The sequence below is a fragment of the Varanus komodoensis genome, unplaced genomic scaffold (genome assembly GCF_004798865.1).
Source record: "Varanus komodoensis strain SLA01 unplaced genomic scaffold, ASM479886v1 scaffold4, whole genome shotgun sequence".
NCBI lineage: Eukaryota > Metazoa > Chordata > Lepidosauria > Squamata > Varanidae > Varanus > Varanus komodoensis.
The window spans coordinates 824734-852580 of NW_025335941.1; the positions used below are offsets into that span (position 1 = coordinate 824734).

Genomic DNA, 27847 nt, shown 5'->3' on the forward strand with positions numbered 1-27847 from the left:
TAACTAATTATTATTATTATGCAATATTGGTCTTATCTGGGATATCTCTATACTGTTGTTTCTAGTAGCAAATTGGTCAAATATCTCAAACCCCGTTTTTACATGCAAGCTTGAGGTTAGTTATATTTTAACATATCATATACCACAAGATAGAAAGATGTTTAGTGGCATATAGTACATGTGTACATATGTATGCACACAGCAGGGGGACAATTATGCAATGACTGATGGCTCAGTGAAATGTTTAATGCCTTAATAAGCAACAGTGTTTCAAACCATGTAATTTCCCTGTCTCCTGAACAAATACATTCTTTACTTACATAGGTAGATTTATAATGCAGACACAATAGTTGAGGGCTTTTAAAAATCATTTCCAAGTATATAAATAAGACTACAAAGAACTCCTTTTTACCTTGGCAAGTCATTTCTTGTTCTAGAAGATTAGGGCATTGGTGACATGTGCTTCTGACATCCAGAACCACACCTTCACAGCCTAACTTCACAAATTGCAGGCTCTGAAATCTTCAAATTCCAAAGAATCACAAGGATGTGTAGCAACAGTATGTAACCTAAACTGAATTTGAATCAAAATACCCGACATGTCAAAATGCCTCACAGTAGGTGATAGTAGACATTATAACACAAGTCACATATTGATATACACTGACCCTTAGGTCTACAAAATGGCTGAAATTTTAGGGAAAAAAACTTTTTTTTAAGAGAAGAAGAGTTCCATTCAGGTAAGAAGTGGAACACAATTCCTTTGAACTTCATTCTGACTTAGGTAAATGTGTTTCACTGGAGAAATTTGTAAAACTACATTTCTAAAAAAAACCCCACATATTAGTATAATGGATAAAGTAGAACTTGATTAAGTCTTTAGTTGTCAAAGCTGGCTAAATTAAAAACTTGCAGTATTTTTGAATACAGATCTCCATTTCCTCTGTCTTTAGTGTAGTCAGGAGGATATATAACACATGTAACCCACATTCCTTTACACTTTAACAGCTTTGAAATACACGAAAGTTTTCTAAATGTTAATATAATCTACCAAAATGTAAAACAAAAGTCCTACCAAAGTAGACAGAGCTTCAGAATTTCTGAGTAAATAGTTGGGAAAATCACCAAATATACTTGCTGTCACAGAACATAGGCACTTTTTGTTTTTGTTTATTTTATAAGCAATAAACTTTGAACATATAAACTTCTGTGTATAACAACTCAAGTTCTAGTAATTAAACCATGCTTAGCGAAAAGAAGGTATTCAATAAATAAGGACTCCCTTCAGTTTTTTTTCAGACTTGCCTGCAAGAGGAACTAAAAGGAATAATCCTACAATGTTCAGTTGAATGCTGTTTTTGAAAAGCCATTATTAAAACAGTAAAAAAGTTTTGCAACATTATACTACTGAAAAATAAAATCTTTCTCAAGAAAAGTTAAAGTATTAGTTTTGATTTTTTCCATTTCAATTCTTGACGGAGCTGTCAAATGCAGACAAAGGCTCCCTTGCAGTGATCTTTATAATCAGAGCTCTCCACTTCACACCTTCGGTTCAGATTTCCAGGTCCTATTAAGGAAAAAAAATCTTGTTATTTCCATTTAATAAGTTATTGATTTATCACAAGTTACCAAAAAAAACCCCCACCATTTTTATTAATGTAGCATTTCATGGAAAGCTACCTTCAAAGTTCCACATTCCCAGAGGTAGGGTGTTTGTCAATTAGCCATTAAATGACTGATTGATTGATTTTAAGATGTCACACATGTTAATTATAAAAGAACACCAATGGCTGGGTTGACAAACACAAAAATCATTCTGTCTTTTGATCACTTAACACTTGGAAAGTTCTCTTTCATTGTAAGGAAACCAGAGAATGGACAGCTGCACTTCACAGACATTTTAGGAAGGCTGCTGAAGTTTTTTTCTCCTTTGCTACTTCCTGGTTATTTGCAAAGCTAGTTGAAGATGATGACAGCAATATTTTATTTTAATTGATTGATTGCATTTATATACCACCCCAACAGCCCAGAGGGCTCTCTGGGTGTGGTTTACAAACATTAAAACACCACCAATCCTAAAATAAATTGGCTACACCACGACTGAGTATAAAATAACATGGTTTAAATGAATTAAATAAATAAAAATGCCATTAAAATTAATTGACTTTAAAATATTGGTTAAATAAAAAGGTCTTGACCTGGCACTGAAAAGCATATAATGATGGCGCCAGGCAGACCTCTCTAGGGAGCGCATTCCATAGTCGGGGCGCCACCGCAGAGAAAGCTCTCCTCCAAGTACTCTGTCTCCTAACCTCTTTCAAAGAGGGTTCCTGGAGGAGGGCCTCTGCTGCTGATCTTAGGGGGCAGGAGGGCATATAGGGAAAAAGGCATTCCTTTATGAAAACCAAGGCTGTGATAATTCAGCTCTGACTGCTATTCACACTTTGAAGTCATCAAAGATATCATAAATGTGTGACCTCTTCATCAGAGCAAGCAAGCTTAAGGCATTTATTTGGCTCTTGACATTGCATCATGTGTCAGCATGAACATGGGACAAATACTCCTTGTGAGCAAAACTGCAGCTGGATTGCTGACCCCATGCCAAGGTTCTTCTAGTCCAGCTTTCAGTTTCCAACAGCAAACAGTCAAATGCCATGAAGTAGTTTGGGTTAACCTATTTCTCAGGTTAACTCACTTTACAGGCTCACTCCAAAATGAAAATGCCACAAACTAGAATGTTACTTCACAGAGGAGAATGTGATACAATTTATTTCACGTTTCTTTGAAGAAGTTCTCCTCCCTCACATTATGTTCTCTCAAACACAATAAAAGACAATTTACCAAGGGTACTGTTTTTGGGCTAAGTGGGGATTTAAACCCAGATCTAATACAAGACCAAATTCATTGTCACATCATGGTTCCTTAGACAGGAAAAAGGTATACTTCAGAAACTAGCATACTTGATCAACTAGGTGCTACAATAATAAATACCATCTCACTCATTCTCTCAGACATTTGGCAAGCCCATGACAACTATTCAAATTTTAATCAAAACAAAAATTTGGTCACCTGTTCCTTCCTCAAAAATCCTCTTCTTATTTTATTAGTAGTAAAGCCCCTTGCTCCAGCATAACGTAATCGCTGATATTTTGCCTGTATATACAAGCCCTTCTGTACCAAGTTTGATCTGAAGTGTGGTCGACCATCAGTAAAGTGGGGCTGTTGAGGGAAAAAAAGTTGTCATATCAACTGCTTTCTGACTTCTGGACCAAAGTACCTTTAGTAAAACTTGTTCTATATATGTATAGTTAATATAACAATTTTTTAAAAGCCTGAACATTCAAGTCTGATGTTTTAAGCCTTCTTGCATTACAGGAGAAGTAGCTAGTTGTTCAAAAATTGCCATACATTTTTACTTGCCAGAATACAGCACAAATAATCACCAAGGAAAAACAGTATGTCCAGATTATACAATACAGACTTCAACTGTACTCTCAGAGGCATGCAGTCACCTGACTTTTTTTTTAAAAGGGTAACTGTTTCTAATGAGTGAAATGGACTTTCTTTTCTTGAATACAATGCAGCTGTTATCTTCTGAATACTTCATCAATGCAATGCAACAAGACAGTAGTAAATCAAAGTTAAAATTCTTAATCACAGCCTGTTTTGGAAATAAGCTACCACTCCTTTTATGCTGTCACACTTTCCACAACAGTTACTGGGACTGAATGTGGCCAGGAACTGTTTGTCAAATTATTCAATTTTAAACACAATTTATCTTTCTGTTAAAAAAATAAAAAGCAGATCAAAACGATGTAAAAAGGAGGACTGTATTACAAAACAACTTCACAAAAATAACACCCCCTAAAATGCCCCCCTATTTTTGAGTTCAAATCCTAATCCTGAAGTACAGAACTACAAAAAGAGTAACCAAAGTTTTTATCTTGTAAATCTTCTAAAATTTCAGGAAAAAAACTCCCCAAAACATAATGAAAACCACTGAAAACTCGGTCTCTGCCTATGTTCTGGTGTGTATATTTTTCCACCAACAAAACGTATGTCAGCACATTTTAAATTTATTTTTTATGAGCAAAATCATCTATTTTACAGTCTCTGACTGCTACTATTTTGGACATCACTAGGAGATTTAATACTTGAATCCCAATAGGCCTATTAGTTTTAAATCAAATGATCATGCCCCAAATTTGCAAAAAAAAAAAAAGATTTTATTTAAGATATTTTTAGCCTGCCCTTTCACATAAAAATCTTTACAGCAGTTTACTGAACCAATAAAAACAGTGGAATGCAATATAAAAAGAAAAATATATGCAAAAAAACCCATACAGAAAACAGCATTCATAGCAGAGCTCTTAAGTACTGTTAAAACCTAAGAGTGAGTTACATTAGCAGCAGGCCAATAAGTGAGAGTGTTTGAACTAAATCACCATCACAGGTAACCATCTGCTTGTAGATACCTAAGGGCTGTGACAAAAAAGGAGCAAAGGATTAATGAGTTAAATTATAGGAGAGTAAATCTGGCTTGAGCATTAGGAGAAGCTTCTTGTCACTAAAAATATTTGACAATACAGCCAATTACTGAGATGGAACCAACTGCGGTTGCGGGGGGTGGGGGAATCTCTCTCACCCAATGGAGGTCAGAAGCTATTCCACTTCCACTGAGGATGATCTAACTCTGAATTTCCTGCTCAAGCAGGTTTTCGATGAGGTGACTTATAAGGATCCGTCCAATTCTATAATTCCTTACAGCTACTCTATCCATTTCTTTGTTTTGCTTGTTATTATATTAACATTGCATGTATTTCCTCTTGCAAGAATGCTAAAGCAGTATACATAGTCATCCTCTTCTTCACTTTATCATCACAACACTGCTGTGACATAAATTAGGCTGAGACTCAATACGTTTCCCACAGTTATCCAATAAATTTAGGATGGCTAAGTAGGAACCAGAACCAAAACCCTCTAACCATCCTAATGATGGTTTGTAATTCAGTGCATTGTATCAGGAACAAAGCACTAATAGACCAGACTATTTTATGACTGAAGTGCAAACATACCACATTCTAAGCCCATTAAAAATAGACTCACATACTTTGACCCTAACGCTGCAGTGCAGATACCAGCTTGGCATAGAATGTGTATAAAACATTTCAAGGATCTGCCCTTTGTAGTCAAAGTATCAGTAAACCTGTATAATTTATTTTCTCTTCAAGTTCAGACAGACAATGTATTAACAAACTATGAATGGTTATTCTAAGCATTAAAAGAAGAAAGGGGTCATGATGGGAGAGAACAGAAGAAACTCATTCCCACCCCCCCACTCCAAAATGCTTCACATCCAAAGGTCTTGAAACAGTCCTTTTCTTCCACACTACCATTTTGCTTTACCATACCAGTATATCTTCACAACAATCATTCTTCACAGAAAGTCTTTAAACCAGCAAGGAAAATAGCATCCACAACATAAGTGCAACACTTTATTTGAACTGTTGACAGATGATATAGGGAATGTTTCAGGTGTTCAACATAGAAAATTAAGATATAAAATAGTGAAAAAGCAATATTGCACAAATGTATCAATGGCTACTTTAATAAAGCCCATTTTTCATTAAGGCAGGAGTAAGTTGTCCTTCCTGTTTTGAGTGCCATGAGTAGCTTGTAGCACACAACAGGTGCTAAAAGATACGAGTAATCCTTGTTTATATTGTAATCACATGCAACTGGCTCCAACAATCAATTTTTGTAAGACCATGGCTATTCCCACCTCAGCAGAAAGATTTTGAATGTAGTTAACTCAGTTATCATTGTTCCAAATCAGTCATTTCCAGCCTGGTGACCCCCAGATGTTTTGGGTGAACTCCCATCATTTTTAACCACTGACCAACTCTGAGTGCTCTGGGTTGTAGTCCAAAATATCTGGAGGATACCAGACTTAGAAGCTCTTCTGAATGCTATATGTTCTTGTTGAACAATGTCAAATGGATGTAGGCCCTTGCAAAATACTTATCAAATAATGCATGAAATTCAGGAACACATACTGTAAAACCAGAGGGAAGAAATTAATTTTGATAGGTCATCAGAACTAAGCTAAAGTTATACCTTGAAGGGTCTATGAGATGTTTCAAGATTGCCTTCAAATTGCTCATGTACAATGTTATCACGTGGTTTTGCAGCATAATGATGATTCTGGAGTAAAAGAAAATTGCTATATTTTACTAAATGTCTGCATATTTAATCTTTTACAATTATTTTACACTTTTACAATAACTTTCCAAATGTTAATACAAGTTTGTAAATTATAAACAGAACTGTACTTGTACAGAAGCACACTACATTTTTATTAAGCAGACTGAAGGAAACAATGTATGGAGAGCAATCCAGTGTTCTCCCTGCTTGATCTATGCAAGCTTCAGAACTCAAAGCCTTACGTCCGTCCACGGTACGGTTTGAAGCAGTAGCGATTTCCACCCCACACACACACACCTCCCCATGTACCCTGATTTCAGACATCTAGTGCTATGTAGAGCAAGGGAAGGAGACTGGGGCACATTTGGATATGGTGTAAGCTGTCTGTTCATCCTCCTCCCCTATCCACCTCCTAGCATGCCCCTTTTCCACCTCTCTGAGAATGATTTCCAACCTCGAAGAGGCAACAGAGATGGTTCTTTCCATGCCAGCCGCAACATGGGTGAGGCAGGGGCTCATTGTTTGGAATTCCAACTCTGAGGTTGTAGGACTCAGAGCTCCAAATAATCCTACACATTCCCAGACAATGTCAGGAGGTCACAGGATTGCACTATTATTTAACGGAAATAAATCAAATGGAGATAGTTCAATTTTAGTTACTATAGTAGTCTGAATGGCCCCCTCTGTTACTCCAAAATTGCATGTTTTGGAGAAGCTGGCCACACAGCGGTCCCTTTTGCTTCCATGGATGTCTTAGAAGACAGGATACACAATCAATGCGGCATATGTAAAAGGTGACCAAAGGATGTGACAAGTATTTATGGACTAAGGCTATTGATGCATTCTTCAAGCAGATGCACTGAACAGGATAATCACCAGAGTTGATCTGAAGATCCTTGTTTGCTCAGATAACATCTAGCATACAATCCTCCTCTTTTGATTCACAAGTACCAGTTACATCATATTTCCCCTATTTTAATTTTCTATGACTTTGCCAAAACCTGAAAGGCCTATGAAGAATTTTCCTCCTATCTTACCCAAGATTAATCTGTTTTCTCGATGACTGAACACTATATTGAGAGCTGGCCAAGATCCCATGACACTAGATCCCAACAGAAAAGGGGATATTTTTCCCCCAAGGGAAACTATGTTTGTTAAATTTCTGTACCATTGTTAATTTCTGTGCCAGAGAGGCTCTCTGGTGGTTAAAAGATAACTGCACGTTTTCTCAGTTTAAGCAGTTTTGTTCTATAGTTTGACCAAAATACAGACAAGAACCAATGGATAATCTCTAGCATGACCTGCTTCTGAGGTCCTACCATGCAAAACAGCATTACTAAACCAGAGTGATTACAGTGCCATTATTTGCTACAGAATACTCAGTGCACTGTAGATTCTGAAACAGCACTCTGAAGGGTTGCTGAAGCAGCTTTTCAAATTCCCTCTTCTGTAATGCACATCATTGTTTAGCCAATATACAGTGTGAACAGGTATAACCACAGTTATATTTTTCCTTCCTTCCTTATATGAACTCTATGGAGTTACTAAAAACAATGGAAAATCCGTGTTTTGTGATGATATGTCATTAGTTGTCCAGGAGTCCCATTTTATATGGTGCTGGCAAGAGGTAGGTTGTTGTTGTTTTAAGACTTTAGAGCTCTCCTTTGTAATGCTTATTCTCCTTGATATGGTGCACAGCTGTGTGTAGGTGTAGTTGTGCAATTTACTGTGGGACACAAATAGCCTCTCCCTTTCTATTTCACAACATGTCTCATTTCTTCCTGTACTTGCTCTAATATATAAAAAACATTTTGTTCAGCTTTTTCAGGAAACAGAGAAGAGATGTCTGATGTGTCTTTGTAATATGTGTCCATTGTGGATAAGTTTACAGTCATTTATTCACTATCCACTAACTACATTTCAGCCTATGTAGCAGAGCCCTCTAGGTATAAAGTTTGAGGCAATGAGTCATACGTCAGGGCTAGATGTATAAAATTATGTTTACGTGAGGAAGGACATATAAGTTTGTTGTTGTTTCTTTTTTAAAAAGGGAAATCTGCATTTAAATAGTAGAAAATGGGAGTCTTTGGAGTACACAGTCAAGGTTGCCATCATTACCATAAAACCATGAACTTAATTAACTTAAAACCATGGACCAAGAACAAACAGCTATAGTATTTTGCTCTTTGAAAACAAGCATTTCATTAGTTGAGCTTTCCCCTTCATTAAGTTGGTAAACTTGGTTGCCAGACCAGCATCCTACTACATGCTCCAAATTTCCAACTATCTGAGCAAAAGTCAGTCACATCCTTTTAACATTTTTCCCTGCTGTGCTCTCCCTTGTTTTAAATCTTAGTAGGCTTTGCTTTCCTTTCCCAAGGGCCAACTTTCTTTCCTCACAGTTGCTCCTGAAAATCCCTCAAATACAAATTAAGAGGTGTCTGTATTTTGATTACTCCTTTCCCCACCCTCACATATTCAAAAAGGGCTGTAGGACTTAAAGCTCCAAATAATCCTCTTCAAAAAGTTTGGGTTGTTTATGAGATTTAAAAGATACATTTTTGGTTACTCCTTTGTAATTCTGATCTGTATTTCTGTATTATGAATTGAACTCCAACATAAGGGGAAATTTTAGGGCGTGTTACTTTTGCTAAATTGTGTTGTAATACAGTTCTCCTTTTTGACATTGTTTTGATGTTTTTTTTAATTTTAAAAAATTGCCCAATCCAAACCCACTACAGCAGCTGTTGTCACCTGGGGAAGATTAAGAAGAGAGAACTGATATAGGTAATGGGCTGGATGAGGGCCAATAAACTGAAGCTCAATCCAGACTAGAAGGAGCTTGGTTGGCGGATCGGGCTTCGGGGAAGGGGACCTGAACTTAGTCCTGAATGGGGTTGCACTCTCTCTTCGGAACAAGGTCCGCAGCTTGGGAGTGCTCCTCGACCCAGAGCTTTCACTTGAAGCTCAGGTGACAGCGGTGGCGAGGAGCGCTTTCTTTCAGCTTTGGCTGATCCATCAGCTGCGTCCCTACCTGGAGATCGACTGCCTGGCGACAGTGACACACGTGTTGGTGACTTCCCAACTTGACTTCTGTAAAGCGCTCTACGTGGGGCTGCCCTTGAAGACAGTCCAGATACTTCAATTGGTTCAAAACAGAGCTGCCAGGCTGCTGATGGGGACTGGGCGTTATGTTCACATGACTCCAGTTCTCCGTCAGCTTCACTGGCTCCCCATTGAAGTCCGGCTCAATTCAAGGTGCTATGACCTATAAAGCCCTTAACGGCTTGGGTCCTGGTTACCTGAAGGAGCGCTTACATCCATATATGCCCGCCCGCCCCTTGAGATCAGCGGGAGAGGCCCTTCTCCGGGAACCCTCTGTGAAGGATATTAGGAGGGTAAGTACTCGGAGAAGGGCTTTCTCTGCGGTGGCGCCCAAACTATGGAATGTGCTCCCCAGAGAGGTCCGCCTGGCACCGTTGTTATTTGTTTTTCGGTGCCAGGCGAAGACCTTTTTATTTAAACGTCATTTTCATTGCTATTATTTATTTTACATCTTTGGCCAGGTCATCTCAAATTATATTGTTTTTATATTGTTATTAATTTATTGGTGTGAGCCGCCCCAAGGCTTCAGTGAATGGGGTGGAATAGAAGCTTCCTAAATAAATAAATAAATGAGGGAAAAAATCCATAGAAGAAAAATCTGTTGAAGAAAAAACCCCACTTTGTTCCCTTTGTCATGGTCTTGAATAAATACTCCTGATGGACAGTGCTCAGGCAGAAATTAAGCACTATGCTCATGGTGAACACAAAGGTGTCCATCATTACTCGCAGACTGAGCCTGATTATCAACTCTCTATCCAAAAAAACTGGGTGTCTCTCAGCCATTTTGTCACAGCTGTATTGCAGAAGGCAGTATCTACAACTAGATAGGAAAATGGTGGGGGGAGGAGGAGGAGGTGCTGCTGAGAGAACAGAGGACCCTGTGACATCAGAGGCAACTGTGGTGGTGCAGGCAGCAGGGGCCAGCAGCACATCTGGCCTACATGCCAGGTAGGGGAGGTAAAAGAGTTTGAAGGAAGAGCAGGGCAAGCAACAGCTATATAAGAAAAGAGGGCATAAGAGCTATGGATGAAAAGAAATGTTCTGTCTGGACACTACACATTATTATGTGCTGTCAAGCTGTCTTCGACTTATGGTGACCCTATGAATGGAATCCCTCCAAAATACCCTGTCCATGAGAGTTCCATTCAACTCTTCCAAGGCCATGCCTTACTGGATGGATTTGATCCTTCTCTTATTTGGTCTTCCTTTTTGTCTTCTGCCTCAACTTTCCCTAACATGATTGTCTTCTCCAATGAGTCTTGCCTTCTCATGATGTGTCCAAAGCTCTGGATTGTTTGATCCACGATGCACTTGCTTGTCTTTCTGTCATTCCAGGATATGCACAAAGCTGTCCCCTGTACCATGTTTCGAATGCATCAATTTTCTTCCTGTCAGCCACCTAACACATCAAAAAGCCAGCTGCAAATTTATTAGATCTCTTGCTTACTACTAGAGAACCTGCAAAGAACTTAATATTGGAGTGGAGTGTTCCCAAAAATGCTACAGGTGAGAAGAGTAGCCTTGCTGGTGTGTTCATCTTGTTTTAGATGACTTCCAGTACACCCACATATAAAAGCAATTAAGTAGAGCAAAATGTCAATGTCAATTTCTCTATGCAAGTTATAAAATTAAGAAGCTTATTTCAGCTTACCATGTGAGGTTTCCTAATAAACTTCCTGAAAGGAGAATTTAGGAATCTTGAAGATTTCTGGAATCCATATGGTTGAGGGTTTCGTAATTTTGGAAAACTACAACCATGTTCATCCCTAAGTGGACAAAATATTGAAAGATGTGAAACCTACAATGAAATAATCTTAAAAGGCACAATGTTTTAAAACAGGACAAACTGCCTGTATATGTGTGTGTGTGTGTGTGTGTGTGTGTGTGTACTTGATAAGATCATTAGGTAGTTGGCACTTTGGCCTGTTCATAATGCTAAGCCATGGTTTATTTCACCCAAGAGTTTTTATGATGTGCAAACCTAACCGTGCTAACAAACCACAAACTGAAAAAGAGAACCCATGGTTTATTCTGAACTCAATAGTTTTTTAAACTATGGGCTATTGTAACATGTGAACACAGAACCATAGGTTGCTCATGGGTTGTTCTGCCAGGCTACATAGATGGTAGGCAAGAGCAGTTAAAAGTAAAAAAACAAAGAACTAGCTGCTCTTTATGTACTACATTTGGAATACAGGAAGGAGTAGGTTGAAGGAAACAAACAACCCAGGAATTGAGAAAACAAGGCATAGTTTGTTTGATCGTTTGCCAGATGAACTTGGCTAGGACAACAAACCTTGGGTTAAATAAACCATGGGTTGGCATTACATGCAAACCAAGTCATTCAATACTGAAGCTATGCCTATGCAAATAAAAATCTAGGGTTACTCATTATACACAGCTAAAATAAACAAGATTTATGGACATATATTTTCACAAAACCTACTTCATTTGGCTGAAAAACTAAAAAATAGCTCAGCTAGGTATGTTGGGAAAAGTTTTGATCTATGTTGAATGAATTCTCCTCAATATCTATTTAAAAGTCCTATTAATTTAATTAGCCTAGGGTTTTGAGAGGCAAATATATTTTTCATAAAGTTTAGAGTCAGATTAGACAAGCTTTCCAGACACATACAAGTAATTTAAAATGAAAAGCCCCATGGAATACTTTATTTCCACAAGTATCACATATACAAACATCCTTGCCTGTGCCATGCATCATAAATTGAGATTAGAAAGGATTGCTCAATGTGGATCATCAAAAGTCACAAGACTGTTTATGCACATACCCAGGGAAAATCCTTTTCTTTAATGCTTTCATTAAGTTTTAGATGTGTCAATTTTACATAATTCTATTATGAAGTTCTAAAATGATCTGAAAAAAGAGTGGGAACCTGTATGTTGCTTCAGATCTACATTAATAAGAAAGTTAAATATAGCCACAGTATACATAGAACCTTCTTGGTTGGATCCAGTAGAGTAATCCACTGAAATCAATGGGAGTAATTTAGTCATGGCTAACTTAAATTTAGGTCCCACTGAATTCAGTGGATCTATTCCAACTATGATTAATTCTGGATCTAGCATTTGACCTATTTCCTGTCCCTAGCCAAAGCATACAAGCAGTCTTTGTGGGCAGCCAGTTTATTACATTAAAACTAAGTAACCTGCTAGTGGTTGTGAAGCAACGTAAGCTGCAACAGAATCAACAAGGTACAATTATCATAGTTTTGCCTGAAAGTGATTGCAAAACTAAGTGAATGACAGTCTTGGTGCCGTATGGTGCTGAATTCCTTGACAAATTTGATAGAAATTATACAACTGAAACCATAGAGAAGCAAACCACCCTCGAACATGTCGATCTGTTGGGAATCAGTGTTAAAATCCAGGAAAAACAACAACTTTAAGGAACTCCTCCATCTTACATGCCAACCCTGAAAAGAAGATGCCTCCAACTCCAGCTGGTAAAGAATTTAGCTTCTTGTATGTGGGTTTTACCAGGCAGAAGAGGCATGAGCTGTTATATACCTTGCAGCATGACATACATGCTGGTTTATAACAATGACTGAAATTCATTCAAGGAAATAAACCTAGAGTAAGAATCTGATATAGTGAACTCAGTCTCCATATTCAATTAGAAGATCAAACTGTATTTTAAAAGGCAGTGATTTAGTCTGCAAAATAGGTGACAAATTCACTACAGAGAACCAAGGATGACTCATCCTGCAGTGGAGACAGCCAGAGTTCACCAGGTCATTCATCACCCAGAACAGCTTTGCCAGACAGCACTTTGCAAACACGGAGGCTGCAGAAAAGATATATTGCTTTGCTGGTGTTGCATGGGCAAGGCTGTGTAACTTTTAAAGTGTAGATCCTGTAAACACTATTTCACTTGTCAGGAACTTACATTAAGCCATTTAATTAAATAGGACACTAAAATTCAAGGTTTTAATTTCCTAGGAAAATAGGAAGACCAAAGAGCAAGGATAAAAAGGTTGTAGAAGTAATGGCACCAGGCCAAGAGCCATACACAGAAACTAGACACACACACACCACACACTTGAATGATCACTCTGTCTGCCTTTAGTTTCAACTCTAGAATTTCAGAAATGTTGGCCACACATCATCAAATATACAGGAACTATAAATACTTTTAAAATTAAACAGGTTTTTAGACCAAAGGTTTTCAGAATACTACATGCACACTTGAATGGTAACTTGCAAGGATGCAGAACATGCTAATTCTAAGCCATATTCAACCTGTTATCTTTAGCTCTAGATGTGCTTTAGTTGCCTGCCCTTTTGTTTAATGTGATGGACAGAGTATAATGCACAGAAACTTGGGCTAAGGAAGCAATAGGAGAAAACTGAAAGCACCAGCCAAGACCAAGAGGTTTTTTTACAGTTCTGTCAGGCCATCAACACAGAACTATCATCACTCTTACCCATTTGCCTTTGAGCCTAATTATAGGTGCTATTTTCAACCTAAATGGTTTGTAACCAGAATTTCAAGAATTCTAGGGTCTAACATGTTCTACACATAGTCAGGGCAAGTAGAGTAATTGGCAGAGTCACTAAGAATGTATCCAAAACAACATTCGTCGTGAAAGAAATCACAAAAACAAAAAAATAGGATTGGGGGAGGAGAGCTTTGCTGAATTCAGTTGGACTAGGTTTTGGATTCTCTTCTGTTTCTGGCCATTTTTTTTTACTCAAGCAAACACCAGCATAGCCATATACAGTCAACAATGCAATTAGAGTATTACCTGTGGAGTCATTTGGCTACACTGAATGGGTTCAGATGAGAATTTCACAGGTCAGGTTGAGGGGTGGGTGGGAAGGGCCTGCTCAGCTTTGCTTTATTCCTACCACATGCCTCCTCTATCTCAAGCCACCAGAAAGGCTTGGTAAGTTAAGAGCAGGGCACCAAAGTCTCTCAGCCAAGGAGGCAACTCTTTCTTTGCTACTCCTGTCGAAGAAGTTATATATTTTGGCTTGACTGTAGCTTAGTGCATTGTCCGGATTCAGTGGGTTTAAGCCAAAGCGCCCCAAGGGAAGCAAGGATATTCATGTGGCATGCTCAGCCACCCCTTCCCCTGGTGGCTTAGCATGTCATGCAAATCCAGATTCTCTCTTAGGTAAGATGAACTTTAAAACAGCACAATTTATGGTTTTGCTAAATTGAAGAAAATGTTAAAACAGGCAATGAGTTCAATAACCCACTCCTTTTGTTTTACATCATATATACCATCACTATTTTTCTTAAAACTTTTTTATGGTAGGGAAGACCAAAGAATAGCTATCCTCCAAAAGAATATAATCACAAAGAAGAGGTGCTAATGGACAATTGATAGATATGAAAAGATGGAATCCAGAAGATGCTTGTTGGCAGAGAGGGAGAGGAGGAAAGAGCATGAGTAGGATTAGAAATGGAATGGTCATCTTGTGGCTTTGACAGATAGCCAAATTCTGAGCAAGCATGACAAGCGCTCCACCCTCTGACTGCTGATTCTAAGTTTACCCATACTGTAGAAAAGCAAGAGAAATTTCTAGTGGGCTTGGCAGCTGGACAGCAACAGCTTCCAGTAAAAGGAGAGAATGTGTAGGAAGAGACTTCAACAGGCTTAACCTGGTACACATGTAACCCAACATAACACAACTTGTCTATCAATTATTATTTATCTTGACGTTTACCTTTGTGATACACCATCAACGTAAAAGGTATTCTCATCTTCATTCTGTAACCTCTCCTTTCTTCGCCTCTCTATGTCATGTCTTAGATCATTTGGATCTTCTAGAATTCTCACAGCACTCTAAAAATAAACAAATAATGATTATTGAATGATTACTGAATTATCATTATTCCCTTTTTCTTACTATAGTGATTTCTTTAGTAAGCACAGTACAACAAATAAAGTTCACATTTTAGAGATAAGTTGATGTCATAGATTAATCTGTTCCACAGCTCTGGTTGTGACCCAAATTGATTGTGACCCAAATCAAATTTCCCCATAAGATTCACTGTAAATAAGGCTAATCTGTTCTGGCCCCTCCAAATGTGGTTGTGAGCCAATTTTTGGTCATGAGCCAAGTCAAATTTCCCCATAAGGGTCAATATAAATAAGGTTAATCCATTCTGTAACTACTCTTTAATCAGAAAAATTTGAAACAAGGTGACAAAGAACAACAAAGTAACAAAGTACTGTACAGTACAGTGGAGAACACTAACCTAGGTGGGGGGGGGTTATTGTTTTGAGGGAGAGTTCCTCTCCATAAGGACATTGGGGAGATCTCTTTCTGGGGTTTCCTCTCTTCTTTGTCTCTTAGCTGCAGGGTCAATTTTGGTGAAAAATCTGTCTATAGTCACTTGTTTTTTCCTGTGCTGCATAACCCTCCAAAATGAGAGACCATGTTATCGTTCATCAGATTCAACACTCTGTTCGTTACAGTTATGTTGGGGTGGTGCCTCTCAAAGAAATCCTGGCATTCATTCCATTTTTTCATAATGGATTGTATCACATCCCTGCTAACCTCCTCCCTGTCTTCCTCTTCCTCAGTGGAATCCTCCTCAGCAAGTGCCTCCTGCTGCTCACTCTGGAGTTCAGCAAGTTCTTCTGTTGTCACCTCCTCTATGTCTTCCCTGCACGAACGCAACTGCGATCGCGGCCATCTCCACATTTGGGCGGGGGACGGGGGAGATGGCCGCAATCTTGGTTGCCGCCCAATGTGGAGTTCGCGACCCAAGTCAAAATTTTCATGAAATTTTTGTTCGTGACCAGATTTGGTTGTGAACCAAGGCGTTCATGAGCCGAGGCACCACTGTAATGAAATGAAATTCAGGATGGTGTAGAGGTTAGAGTGTTGGGAATAGGATGAGAGAGATCCAGATTCAAATCCTCAGTTTGCCATGAAGCTCACTTGGTAAGCTTCTGCTCATCACTCTCCTTCAGACTAACCTTTATCTCATGGTTGTCATAAAGATAAAGTGAGAGGTAAATCACGTACAGTGCCTTATATTTGTTGGAGGAACGTCAGGATGTAAATACAGTTAAACAAAAAATACAGTCAAACTTCAGTATAAGTTGTTTCAGTGAATTGGACATATATACTGAAAAAATGGAAGCATTATTTATTTATAAAATTTGTATGCCGTACAATTACTAACATCTCTGGACGGCTAACAGCGTAAACAAATTGATGACCTACTCTGGCTGCAAATTAATAAAATACAATAATAAAAATCGGTATTAAAACTGTTAAAATATTGATTAAATGAAAAGGTCTTAACCCGGCGCCGAAAACCATATAATGACGGTGCCAGGCGAACTTCTCTGGGGACCGCATTCCATATCGGGGCGCCACTGCAGAGAAGGCCCTCCTCCGGGTATTCACCCTCCTAACATCTTTCACAGAGGGTTCCCGGAGGAGGGCTTCTGTTGCCGATCTCAGGGGGCAGGAGGACAAATAGGGAAAAAGGCATTCCTTTAGGTATCCTGGTCCCAAGTTGTTTAGGGCTTTATACTTAATAACCAGCACCTTGAATTGAGCCCGGACTTCGATGGGAAGCCAATGGAACTGATAAAGGACTGGGGTTATATGAGAATAACACCCAGTCCCCGACAGCATCCTGGCAGCTCTATTTTCAACCATCTGAAGTATCCGGACTGTCTTCAAGGGCAGCCCCACATAAAACACATTACAGAAATCCAACCAGGAAGTAACCAATGTGTGTGTTACTGTTACTAGGCAATCTTCCTCCAGGTAGGGACGCAGCTGATAGATTAGCCGAAGCTGAAGGAAAATGCTCCTCGCCACCGCTGTCACTTGGGCTTCCAAGGACAGCACCAGGTCGAGGAGCACTCCCAAGCTGCGGACCCTGTCCTTTAGAGGGAGTGCAACCCTGTCCAGGGCAAGGCCAAAGTCACCTACCCAGGAGCTCGAATCACCCACCAACAGCACCTCCGTCTTATCTGGACTGAGCTGGACGGCATTGTGAGGAGACAATGGAAGTGGAGAATTTCTTCTTCGCCGCCCTCACCGCCACAGCATAGGCTCGGTAATGAGCCTGTAAGCGTGTATGGTCAGATTTCATCCCGTGATTTCCTCCACCTATGCTCTAGTCATCTCCCAACCTGCTTCACTGCCCATAATTCAGATGTATACCATGGAAATGGACGGGTTCTGCTTGGCAGGATAGGAGGCTTAGGGGTGATCGTGTCAATCACTCTGGCCATTTCCCCATTCCACAGTCCAACCAGAGCATCAACAGGAGCACCAGCTTTATCAACTGGAAAATCCCCCAGAGCCCTCAGGAATCCATCCAGATCCATCCGGCTCCGAGGGCGGACCATCACAATAGGGTCCACACCCTTACAGAGGGAAAGGCCAGCTCCAAGCTCAAACCTCACGAGGAAGTGATCTGACCATGACAAGGGAGTCAGATGCAAATTCCTCACCCTCAAATCACCCTCTTCTTGCCATGTCGAGAAAACCAGGTCCAGCATGTGACCACGTTCATGGGTTGGGCCTATGACATGTTGAGACAGTCCCATGACCATCATGGAGGCCATGAAGTCCTGAGCTGCCCCGGTCAGAACAGTCTTGGCGTGGAGACTGAAGTCCCCCAGGACCAACATCTTGGGGGTCTTCAACACCAGGTCCGAGACGATCTCCGTCAGCTCAGGCAGATGGGCAGAAGGATGCACGGTACACCAGCAGAATCCCCAATCTGTCTCGATCGCCCAGCACCAGGTATAACCACTCTAGACCTGCTCTTGAGGGAACAGGAAGCCCCGTGAGGGATATAGAGGCTCGGTGAATTAAATCGACCCCCCTCCCCAACCCTCTGGATGTGACTGGTGCTGAACTAGATACTCAGGCGGGCACAACTGAGAGAGGGCTACATCCCCACCCTCTGCCGCCCAGGTCTCTGTAATGCAAGCCAGGTCAGCCCCCTCATCCACAATTCAGTCATGGATGAGGGATGTTTTATTATTGAGCGACCTGGCATTAAGCAGCAGCGCCGTCAGGCCCAAGGGGTGGTTGATAAGCTTACCCAGAATCTTCCGGTTGGAGGAACAACCAGAAGGAGGAACAGGTATCAACCATCTGTCCCTCCTTCTTCTATGCCGACATGTTGATCTCCCAATGCCATATCTCCCCTTGCCCAACACCAACCCAATGGTGGCGCCCATGTGCTCCCCAGGCAACCCCATAAAAACAGCAGCCAGATGTGGAGTTACTAAAACAAATACAATAAAATACAATTTAAAACCCTCCAGCCCACCCACTACAAAAAACAAAAACAAAAAAACACAAAATTCCTGGCCCAGCCCAGCCCCCACATTACAGAATATTTACAAAAATAAGGTTACATTACTGAAAATAATTTCCCTTCAATAAAGAAATAAACATACATACCTTTCCAGACTCACATGAAATAGATCCTTTATTCTGAAGTTCTGCTAAAGACATATCAATTCTCCTGAACACGTGATTCAGCGTCAATAAAAAGGTAAAATGGAAACAAGAGTCAACTTCAAAAGACACTAAGCTGTGCAAAGATACCTGCATTATGCATCTTTACAATTGTAGAGAGCTACAAGAAGCTTTACTTTTTTGATTCCATATCCTTTTGTTTCTGGTCTGAAATTGCATTCAGACTTTATAAACATAAAGGGTAGGATGAGTCCAGAGTATGGCACTAATGGAAAGGACCCCTAAAAAGAGGATCCAAAAAATTTAAATAGGTGGCAAAGATGGATTTTCTTGGCCAGATTCATTATATAGTGCCATGACTGTTCTCTTCACTTAATTACCTGTTGATGCAAACTATTCACTTTAGGGTCAAATACACAGATGCCCAAACTAAGTAAAAATAAATTACTCAAAATCCAGGAACTGGTTGTACTTATTTAACTCCAGAAAGTCATGTAAGTGTTATATTAAATGCAAGGATATCAGGCTGCAAGAAAAACATGTCAGTTGGGCAGAGAAATTCTGTTCTTCTGCCTTGCATGGAAGCCTTATCTGGAGCTGACCAGTTTAATTTCCCTTCAGTGAAATATATTTATAGATATATCCCAATGTGGTTTAGATTAGTATTTTCTAGGGCCATTGAAATATTAATCTGCCAACATCTGCAGGTGGGCAAAATATCCAACAGAAAGTGTTGTAATGGGAGACGTACACTGATGGGATTGAAACAGACAATTTGTAGTGACAATCCTCCATCAAAGGTGGTGGAGTAACTCATTCTCAGGCTGCAATTCTATGCGTATGGGATTACATTCCACTGAACGCACTGGGACTTACCTCTGAGCAAGGAAGTATTAGTACTGAACAGCTGGATATAGCATATGTAGAAATTAGATAAACCTGCTATATCCACCAAATGAATAAGGTGGGCATTACACGTAAAAAGTAATTAGAAATACTTTTAAAAACAAATCAGAACTGTGTTATGCATTTGCTCTTTAGTTAATTGAAGAAATTTTTATTGGTCAGAAAAACATTTCTTTTACCTGTGAATTTCAGGATCGGGATGCCTTTTAACTTCATTTACCACTGGTTTATCTTGTATTTTTGAGAAACGTTCATGTAACGTTAGAGCAGAAGATTTAAAATAATTTGCTGTGAAGAGAATAAACAGAAAAATAGCTAATCCTTACTACTGCAATTTCAGTTAAAAAGAAAATCTGAAAACACAGTGAACAATGGTTTTAAAAGTTACTGATATCCTTACGTTTTTTATCTCCACAACCATACCTCTCTAATAAAAATTGAATCGATTACACATAGTATGCTGCTATTCTGGCTAGACATAGATTCAGTCTTCTACAAGTCCTCAGTAACTCCCTTGTGTTGCAGGTACAAGGCCACTCCAAAGAACTTATTAAGGTATCAAATTGCAAAAAAGATCAAATCAATGTTTACTTTAAAAAACCATCTTAAGTTCAAAATGTGCAATGAGGTAGAGGACCTAAACTAGGCGAATACAATTTAAGTCTCTAGGTGAAATACATGCGTGACACTATAGGTCCATAAACAGTAGCTAGTTAAATATAACTACATTTGTGTTCAGTCCCTTTAATTTCAAACTGACATTAGAAAAGACAACTCCCTCTATTACTGCTCAATGTTTTCCTGTACTGTATTTCATACTTTAAAGGCATATTTCCAAGATTTCCAGAATTCTGAGATCTATCCCTAATGTTAAAAGAAAGGAGATTCTTGGTTTTCTGGCTGCAAACTACTATAGTTCTCTGTCTCAAATATATACAATATCCTACCAACATTAAGCACAAATATTTTCAAACAGCTCTATTCCATCTACATGATGCTTCACGTGTGTCTAGCTACTTGAATAAATAACATTCATAGCAATTTGATTATGTAAAGACACAGCCTACTCCACATATAATTTGCATGTCCAACACACTGTAACCACCTTTAACTTGGTGGATAATTGTGATGATTTCTTGAGCAAATTCTTTGGATGGGTTTTGTTCTACCTTCTGCATCACAGATTTTATATGTTCAAATACAGGATGGAAATTTTCAGTTTTTCTACCCACGGCTACTAGGTCACGTGAGGTCTGCCTCTCCATGATATGACTAGAAGCACCCCTGTAATAAATTTAGAAAAGTTTAAAAGCATTCCCTTAAATAAAATAAAAATAGTTAAACAAGGTAATACATTTAAATCATTAATTCAAAGAACAGTGAAACTAAGGGTTACCCACAACAGCATTAAGAAACATTTTACGATTGAAATAATTTTTAGAAACACATAATTTTATGTAATAATTTATATTACTTTTATATAAATAAGCATTCATTCTAGTTTGAAACATAAGGATATACACACAGATGCAGTCATATACTACCTTCTATACTGCATTTAATACAGCCCAATTCAAAAAAGAGCCAACTAGAAATTCTGGGCCCATGCAGGTACTCATGAAACTTACACTATCCTATCCCCTCCACTACATGCATTTGTAGAGAAGGAATAAATCCCCTGACCATTGCCCAGACGTATGGTGGTAGCAATAAACATAGTGAGCATCTTTACTCACTTTTTCAGTGGATGCTTGGGCATCATTTTTGGTTTTCTTTCTTATCCTGCTTAGGAATAGTGACACCATATATATATATATATATATTAATGAGATACCATACAGTAATATATGACATTACTATTTCTAAGCAAAATTAAAACCTATTCAAAAACCAATAGTGCTGCTAACTGGGCACCAAGATTTTTCTGATCTTTTTACAAATTGTCTCAAAATGCAGTATCCCCAGTTAGAAAGTTCAGACTCTAAATTCGACCTAGATTGAAAAGGCGAGGGGTTGGAATCTGGCACAGAAATGTGAAAATTAATTAGCAAGATTTGTCATGCAGCTGTTAAAAATCGAACTGCTTCAGGTTCAAGGGGAGATGCTGAAGAACAGGTAGAGTCCCAGGAGGAAGGGTGTGAATTTCTTAACCCAGCAAGCCAGCATCATGACATATAAACAGGGCAATTCAGTAATGTCTGGCAGTATGAATCTCCCTGAGTGGAGTCAAGCCTTTTGGGAAAAGAAGGCAGGAGGGGGCATCTTCAGCTGGAATCAACTCTTCACATGGGCAAGAGCTACTTCAACAAACCAGAGCTAACATTACTTTGATGCTTCTTGAGAACAACTTTCTTATGAAATACTCTGTATCACAAAAACCTGTTAATCTGAAATAAAGGACCATATTTCAAAAGCCTTCTGTTTAGATCTCCTGGAGAGGGGCAGAGATGTGCTCACGACACATATGGCACACACCAGATTTCCTCCAATCTTCCCTTCTCAATTATCCGCCATTCTTGTTCTGGTGTGTAGATAAATTTAAGAAGAAGCTTTCCCTGCATTCTTGGCTTGGGTGCATGGGATTCCACTGAATAAGGATTACAAATGGCCACACTGATTTTCATTCTCAGGTATCCTGGTGTCTTTCTGTTGTGCTGCTAGAGACTCTCCTGCAGAGTTCTCCTTTCTCCCACCTGACAAATCTAGAGCATAACATATCACAAGATATACAAATAATAGTTTCCCAAACCCATGAAGATGCTTAGCCTTTTGTCCTAGATGTTAGTTACTTAAATAGCTACATAGAGGCCAAAATGCAAAGATGGCCATGCACACACTGGAACCAGTTATACAGGCACACAGGAACTATGTCATTTTTCCTTCCAGATACAACTCCTTGGACTACAGATGTTTGCCCAAACTTACTCTGTCATGCAGCAGGATGAAGCTACACACTTCCAACCACAGCAGGAAGGGTGATGCGTGTGTGTGTGTGGAAGAAGAAAGCTATCTATCACTATATATAGAAATTTACCTAGTTATTCCTGTGCTAGGCTAATATTGGTTCAATCAAAGCCATCTCCGCTACCATAACTATCTTTTGAAATGCCAAATTAACATATTTTCAAGGCATGCTTGGCATCTCAGGCTTGACTTATTCATTAAATTTGAAATCACTTTGTAAGTAAGAATGTTTTGTTACTGAGTTGGACTGGGCCACCGTCCAAGTACAGAGTTCTACTGCAACTCTATCTAACAGGCCAAGAACCCAATAACATTTCCTGTTTCCAGCAAGTGGTATATTCTAGTTGTACCTCAGGGCTCTCCCATTCAAGTCTGCTTTCAGCTGCCCTTGACCTACATTCTCAATTGTGCCTGTATATACTAGCATATGCTTGGCCTACTCAACAAAAAAACAGTTGCTTCACCCTTGCAATTCCAAACTATTTGCATGGTCCTTTCAAATCAACTGCCAGGCTGAAATCCACCACTGTATATTTCCACCTGTTGGCCTGATTCTGAACCCCTGGTATGGTGAATGTAAGGGCCAATGTGCAAAGCAGCAGAATAAGAAGGCAATTTTTTTCCTAGACTACTATTCTGTGTGAGCTATCTAAAAAGAAAAGTAAGACTTGAATGTTTCTCCATGACATGGTAGTTTCCTGAACGCAGGGCATTTCTTATGGAGGAACATTTAAACATGCAAACCCCACTACAGTCCCCCTAAAGTGATACAGTCCAAAAATAGCTATATTATTCAATTTTGTTCAAGTTGACCGCAGATGCAAGTCACAGGCTTGTAACTAGAACAAACTGGGCAAAGCAAATTTCAGCAAGCCATGATTACCGCTTATTAGGATACAAATTTCTTTTTCAGGTTCCTTGGAGATATTTATACTTGCTTTCAGATGATTCTGTGTTATTACATGAAAAGCAATTTAGTACCCATATGGGGAAAAGGAAATGTTGCTGGTTTTCTATTTTAGTTACAACTCTTGTACTGCAGTTATTCCAGAGGGTTCCCCTGACAGCCAGGGACAACTTTCCTGGGGGGGGAAAGAGTTGCTGCAGGAAGGGGAGGCAGAAAAGCCCTACCACATAAGTGGAGTTCCGCACAGAACCCTTTGGATCCTGGTAACTGACATAATTTTAGTGCATTGTAATTACAAAGCAATCATGACATCTTTAATAAATTCTTAAGCACTTAATAAAATTCACAAGCACAAACAAGCTTCAATTCAGGAATAAATACCTGTACTTATTTATTGCTTTCTTCATATCCACTTTGACTGTAAGTTTTTCTTTCTTAGTGTGGACATCTGAAACTTTCACATCTGAAATGCTATGATGGGTGTCGTGCTGATGACTGTTGGAAGAATCAATTCTTCCCCTAACATCCACATCTTTCTTTATTCTTTCCTTCTCTTTTTGATCAAAGGGCAACAGACCAGCATCACTTTTGTAAGATGAATTGCAGCCTTTCCCTGAAATATATTTCATTGCCACTTCAGTACAAGATTCTTCTGAATGGTTAACTCTTTCATTGCTATAGTAATCTGAGTATTTGCTGTTCCAAGCTCCTTTAGAATATGTATATTTCTTGTCCTCCACCTTGATATATTTTCCTCTTTTTTCATCAGAAATGTATTTTCCTCCATCTGGATGTCTATGACGTTTATGACTATAGTCATATGTAATCTTTGTTGGACAACTGTCGCTATATTCTTTTTCAACAGGACGATAGGTTTGAAAACCAAGATTTCTTTGTTCTTGTTTTTCTTGCTTGGGTATAGAAGAAAGATCTTGCTTCCACTTTGAATTGCTTGCTATTTCTCCATCATCATACCTCTCCATTTCTTTAGCCCTTTTGGATGTATGCCCATATTCTCTGTATTCACGATCTTCAGGATACCTGTGTTGACATAAAGTAGTTTATACTCGCAGTAAGGAAGAAAATGAGAACTTACGTGTGCAGAATGCCGGTAAACACAGGCTTTAGGTAGAATATGTCACCCCAAGATCCCTCAAGCCACCAAAGAGAGTGGAAAATTATGATCCTTGTATATGCTAGCCACCAACAGGATTACTATAACAGAAATAATACTCTACCATCAGCAGCCCACAATTAAACTATGTTTTATTCCATTTAGGAAAAAAACGCTTTTCAGGATAGAAATCTTCAATTATATGGGCAACTGACTTTCACTTGAGGCTTTACATCATTAAAAGAATTATTAAAACTGGGCATTTCTCTACCTCTTCTGGAAAGAGATCCTTGGCATTAATTCATTAGAAAATCTTCGAGGTGATTGAGTTGACTGGTCTTCCTGCGACTGATGGTACCTCAAGTTATTTTCATTCCACTTCCTTTCAAACTTACAAGAAGTATCTAATGGTCTGTGAAAGGTCTTAATCTCTTTTGCATTTGCAACAGCTCGGGTTTCTTCATGCACCTCTCTGACACGTGTTTTGGGTGGATAGAAAGATTGACTGTGTTCTTTTCGAGACATTTCTGAATATCTGGAAGGGAATGGGCATCTTCTGATATTTTCATTTCTCTCTGAAGAATGTGTTCTACAAGATTTATGACTATGTATGTCTTCTGCAGAAATCCTTTTCAGAGTTGGTGAGTATGACCTACGTTCATGAAGTCGATGGTGGTTAGTTTCATGTGGTGTATATCTAGAATTGGCTTGTCCATGCTTCCCATCATCCACTCTCCAAGGCATAGGTTTCTTCAAGTCTTTCCGAAAAGTCTTGTACTCAGAGTCATAATTAATATGATTGTGTCTCTGTCTCCCATGCTCCTGACTCCGCAGGGCAGGTGATAAAGACCTACATATAAGGGCAAGAACACAATTCCATTTTAACTAGCAAACTGCAAAAAGTTTGAAACAACAAGATAAACGGTCAAAAAAATCTGTCTGAAGTTACTTACGGTAGCTTATTGTGGGGTGAGGATTTTTTTTAAAGGACTTGCAGTTGCAACGTGTAGCTTCCCTGTTGTTTTTAAGTTAAAATGCATGCGCAGATACAGGAAGAAGCTGTCTACATCAAACAAGTTCCCATATAAGCTTCTGGATAACATCTTGCCCTGAAGTGATGGGCAAAGAAGTAGGGACAGTTTGTGAGCTACCACCACCTAGCTCCTAGTGGTGACCCAATACTCCCTCAAATGCCACCAGAAGGGCTTCTGAGAAACATATTGTCCTGAGTAAATGGAAGAAGAAATGGATTAAGTTTGAAAAGAGACTGCAGAAAAAAAGGAAAAAGAGAAGAGACCAGTCAAAAGGGATAATCAGTGCAGTGCAAACCTCAGTTCAAGTCTCCACTCTCTGGGCAATTTACTCAGCAAAGCAAAGCAAACTGACCCAAAACTAAACCTCTCCTCCCTTTCAATTCTTTTCCTTGTGTCTCATGTCTTTTTAGAATGTCCAAACTTCCAAAAGCCAGGAAATTGGAAGGTAAGGTTAATGTCTTAAACTATGGGCCCGATGATCAATAATGTTTGCAATGCCACATATTACACTTGCTTACCAGTTACCTTTCATTTCTCTTTGGTCTTTCAGGCCCAAATGAAGTGGGAACAGCAAAGATGCCCCATATTGTCTTGGTGCTGAATTACGAGGCATCTGAGCCTTACTGTATTGCTAAAAGAATCTCTCTGTAGGTTGATACATGCCTATTTGTTGCTTACATCACTAGTTTGCAGGATGGGATGAACAGTGAGATGAAGTTTTCTTTTAGTAATCTTCAACAATCTTGTTGCATTAAGACTGAATTACATAAGAGTTTTAGTTCCTTATACTGGACTGTAAGTTGTACTATGATGAATAAGGCAAAAATGTATTGACATTTCCATGAGCAGGTACACTACAAGTTATTTGGAAATGCTTTGGACTCCTAGATGTTTGGTTGGGATAGAATGGATAGGGAATCTAAAAGGAAAAAAACCCATTCTCTACCACATCAAGATTTCCACCTGCATGCATGTGGCTAAACCTATCTGTGGTTGCTTTGGACCTTGAAATGCCTGGCCTGTTTTGATGCTACACTTTATGAGAAGCGAAAACTGAAAGAATTCAGCACCCTCTTCCAGATCATTGCTTCTTTACCTCAAACTGCATTCTTCCAGCATCATTTCATACAAGATACAATAAGTGCATTAATGTTTGTGGCCTCAATTGTCTACTTTCATATTTTATGTAAGTTCCTGTGAGGTAAAAGGCATTGGACTACATATGTTCTTCACTATATATAATTAAGCAACCCATTCCTGATCCAAATCAATAAGTACCTCAAACCCATACTGCTGAGATACACTTTTTCTTGGTCCCTTAAAAATCTACATTTTTTTTTCCAAAACCTGCATTAATGCTTCCACCATTTCTAGCTACTTAAATAGACACAACATTGTTTCCTGCTGTACTGGATGTCAGTAGAAAGGTCTGTATCCAACTTATAGACATATCCAGCTTCTTCCATAATCTGCAGCCCAATACTATAAATGATTTTATTGACTGAGAGAGGTGTTAAAAGCGCTAAATTACTTTAAATCACATAGAGCTACAACCTTTTCACGACTGATATACCATTTACCTAGAATAAGCAAAGCTCTTTGGCATCAATTCATTTCAGTCACGCATTTCTTTCAAAACCAGCTTTCAGAGATAAATATTTTTCATTATACACATTTTTCTGCATAACACTCATCATGGACCTCCATGCAGCAGCAGCAAGTAAGCAAGCAAGCAAGTAAATAAATAAATAAATGCTAGTGAGGATGCAAAAACTGGGCATGCAAGAAATACCCTTCTCTCTCAGTGCTTCAGCAACTCTGATCAGGAGATAGCTATCATGACTAGCCTTACAGTCAATGAATGAGTCTAACTCCCTTTTAAAGAGAATGAAGTTGGTGAATTCACCAATTTTTGCAGATACGAATTCCATAGTCTTAAAATGCACTATGTATGAAGAAGTACTTCCTTTGTCTGTCCTGAATTTTCTAGCATTCAGCTTTATTAGATATCCTGGGTTCTATTATTACCAAGAAGAATGTTAATTTCTTCATTTTCTCCATACCACACACAGGATTATTCTTGTATCATATCTCCTTTTCTTCATGCTATAACCATTCTTCATAGAGGAGTTCTTCCAACCTCATGATTGCAGGGATGGAAATTTGCTCCATGGG

The 27847-nt window shown here is 39.0% G+C and overlaps 1 protein-coding gene across 6 annotated transcripts in view; it reads right to left on the reverse strand.

Moving 5' to 3' along the window:
• Nucleotides 1-216: 216 nt before the first annotated feature.
• Nucleotides 217-27847, reverse strand: part of BCLAF3 (BCLAF1 and THRAP3 family member 3) — a 40983-nt gene continuing 13352 nt past the window's right edge. For 2 of the 6 annotated variants that reach the window (XM_044442040.1, XM_044442041.1), the window contains exons 3-12: nucleotides 24910-25488; nucleotides 23906-24565; nucleotides 20759-20937; nucleotides 19833-19941; nucleotides 18730-18793; nucleotides 15004-15122; nucleotides 10961-11075; nucleotides 6118-6204; nucleotides 3070-3222; nucleotides 217-1567 (exon numbers count right to left, since the gene is read on the reverse strand). In XM_044442040.1, the coding sequence (XP_044297975.1) occupies nucleotides 1553-1567; nucleotides 3070-3222; nucleotides 6118-6204; nucleotides 10961-11075; nucleotides 15004-15122; nucleotides 18730-18793; nucleotides 19833-19941; nucleotides 20759-20937; nucleotides 23906-24565; nucleotides 24910-25488 (2080 nt within the window). In that variant the 3' untranslated portion in view covers nucleotides 217-1552. Of the gene's footprint in view, nucleotides 1568-3069; nucleotides 3223-6117; nucleotides 6205-10960; nucleotides 11076-15003; nucleotides 15123-18729; nucleotides 18794-19832; nucleotides 19942-20758; nucleotides 20938-23905; nucleotides 24566-24909; nucleotides 25489-25591; nucleotides 25864-27847 lie in introns of all 6 variants that reach the window. The other 4 variants (XM_044442043.1, XM_044442042.1, XM_044442045.1 and 1 more) reach the window with 4 other exon arrangements.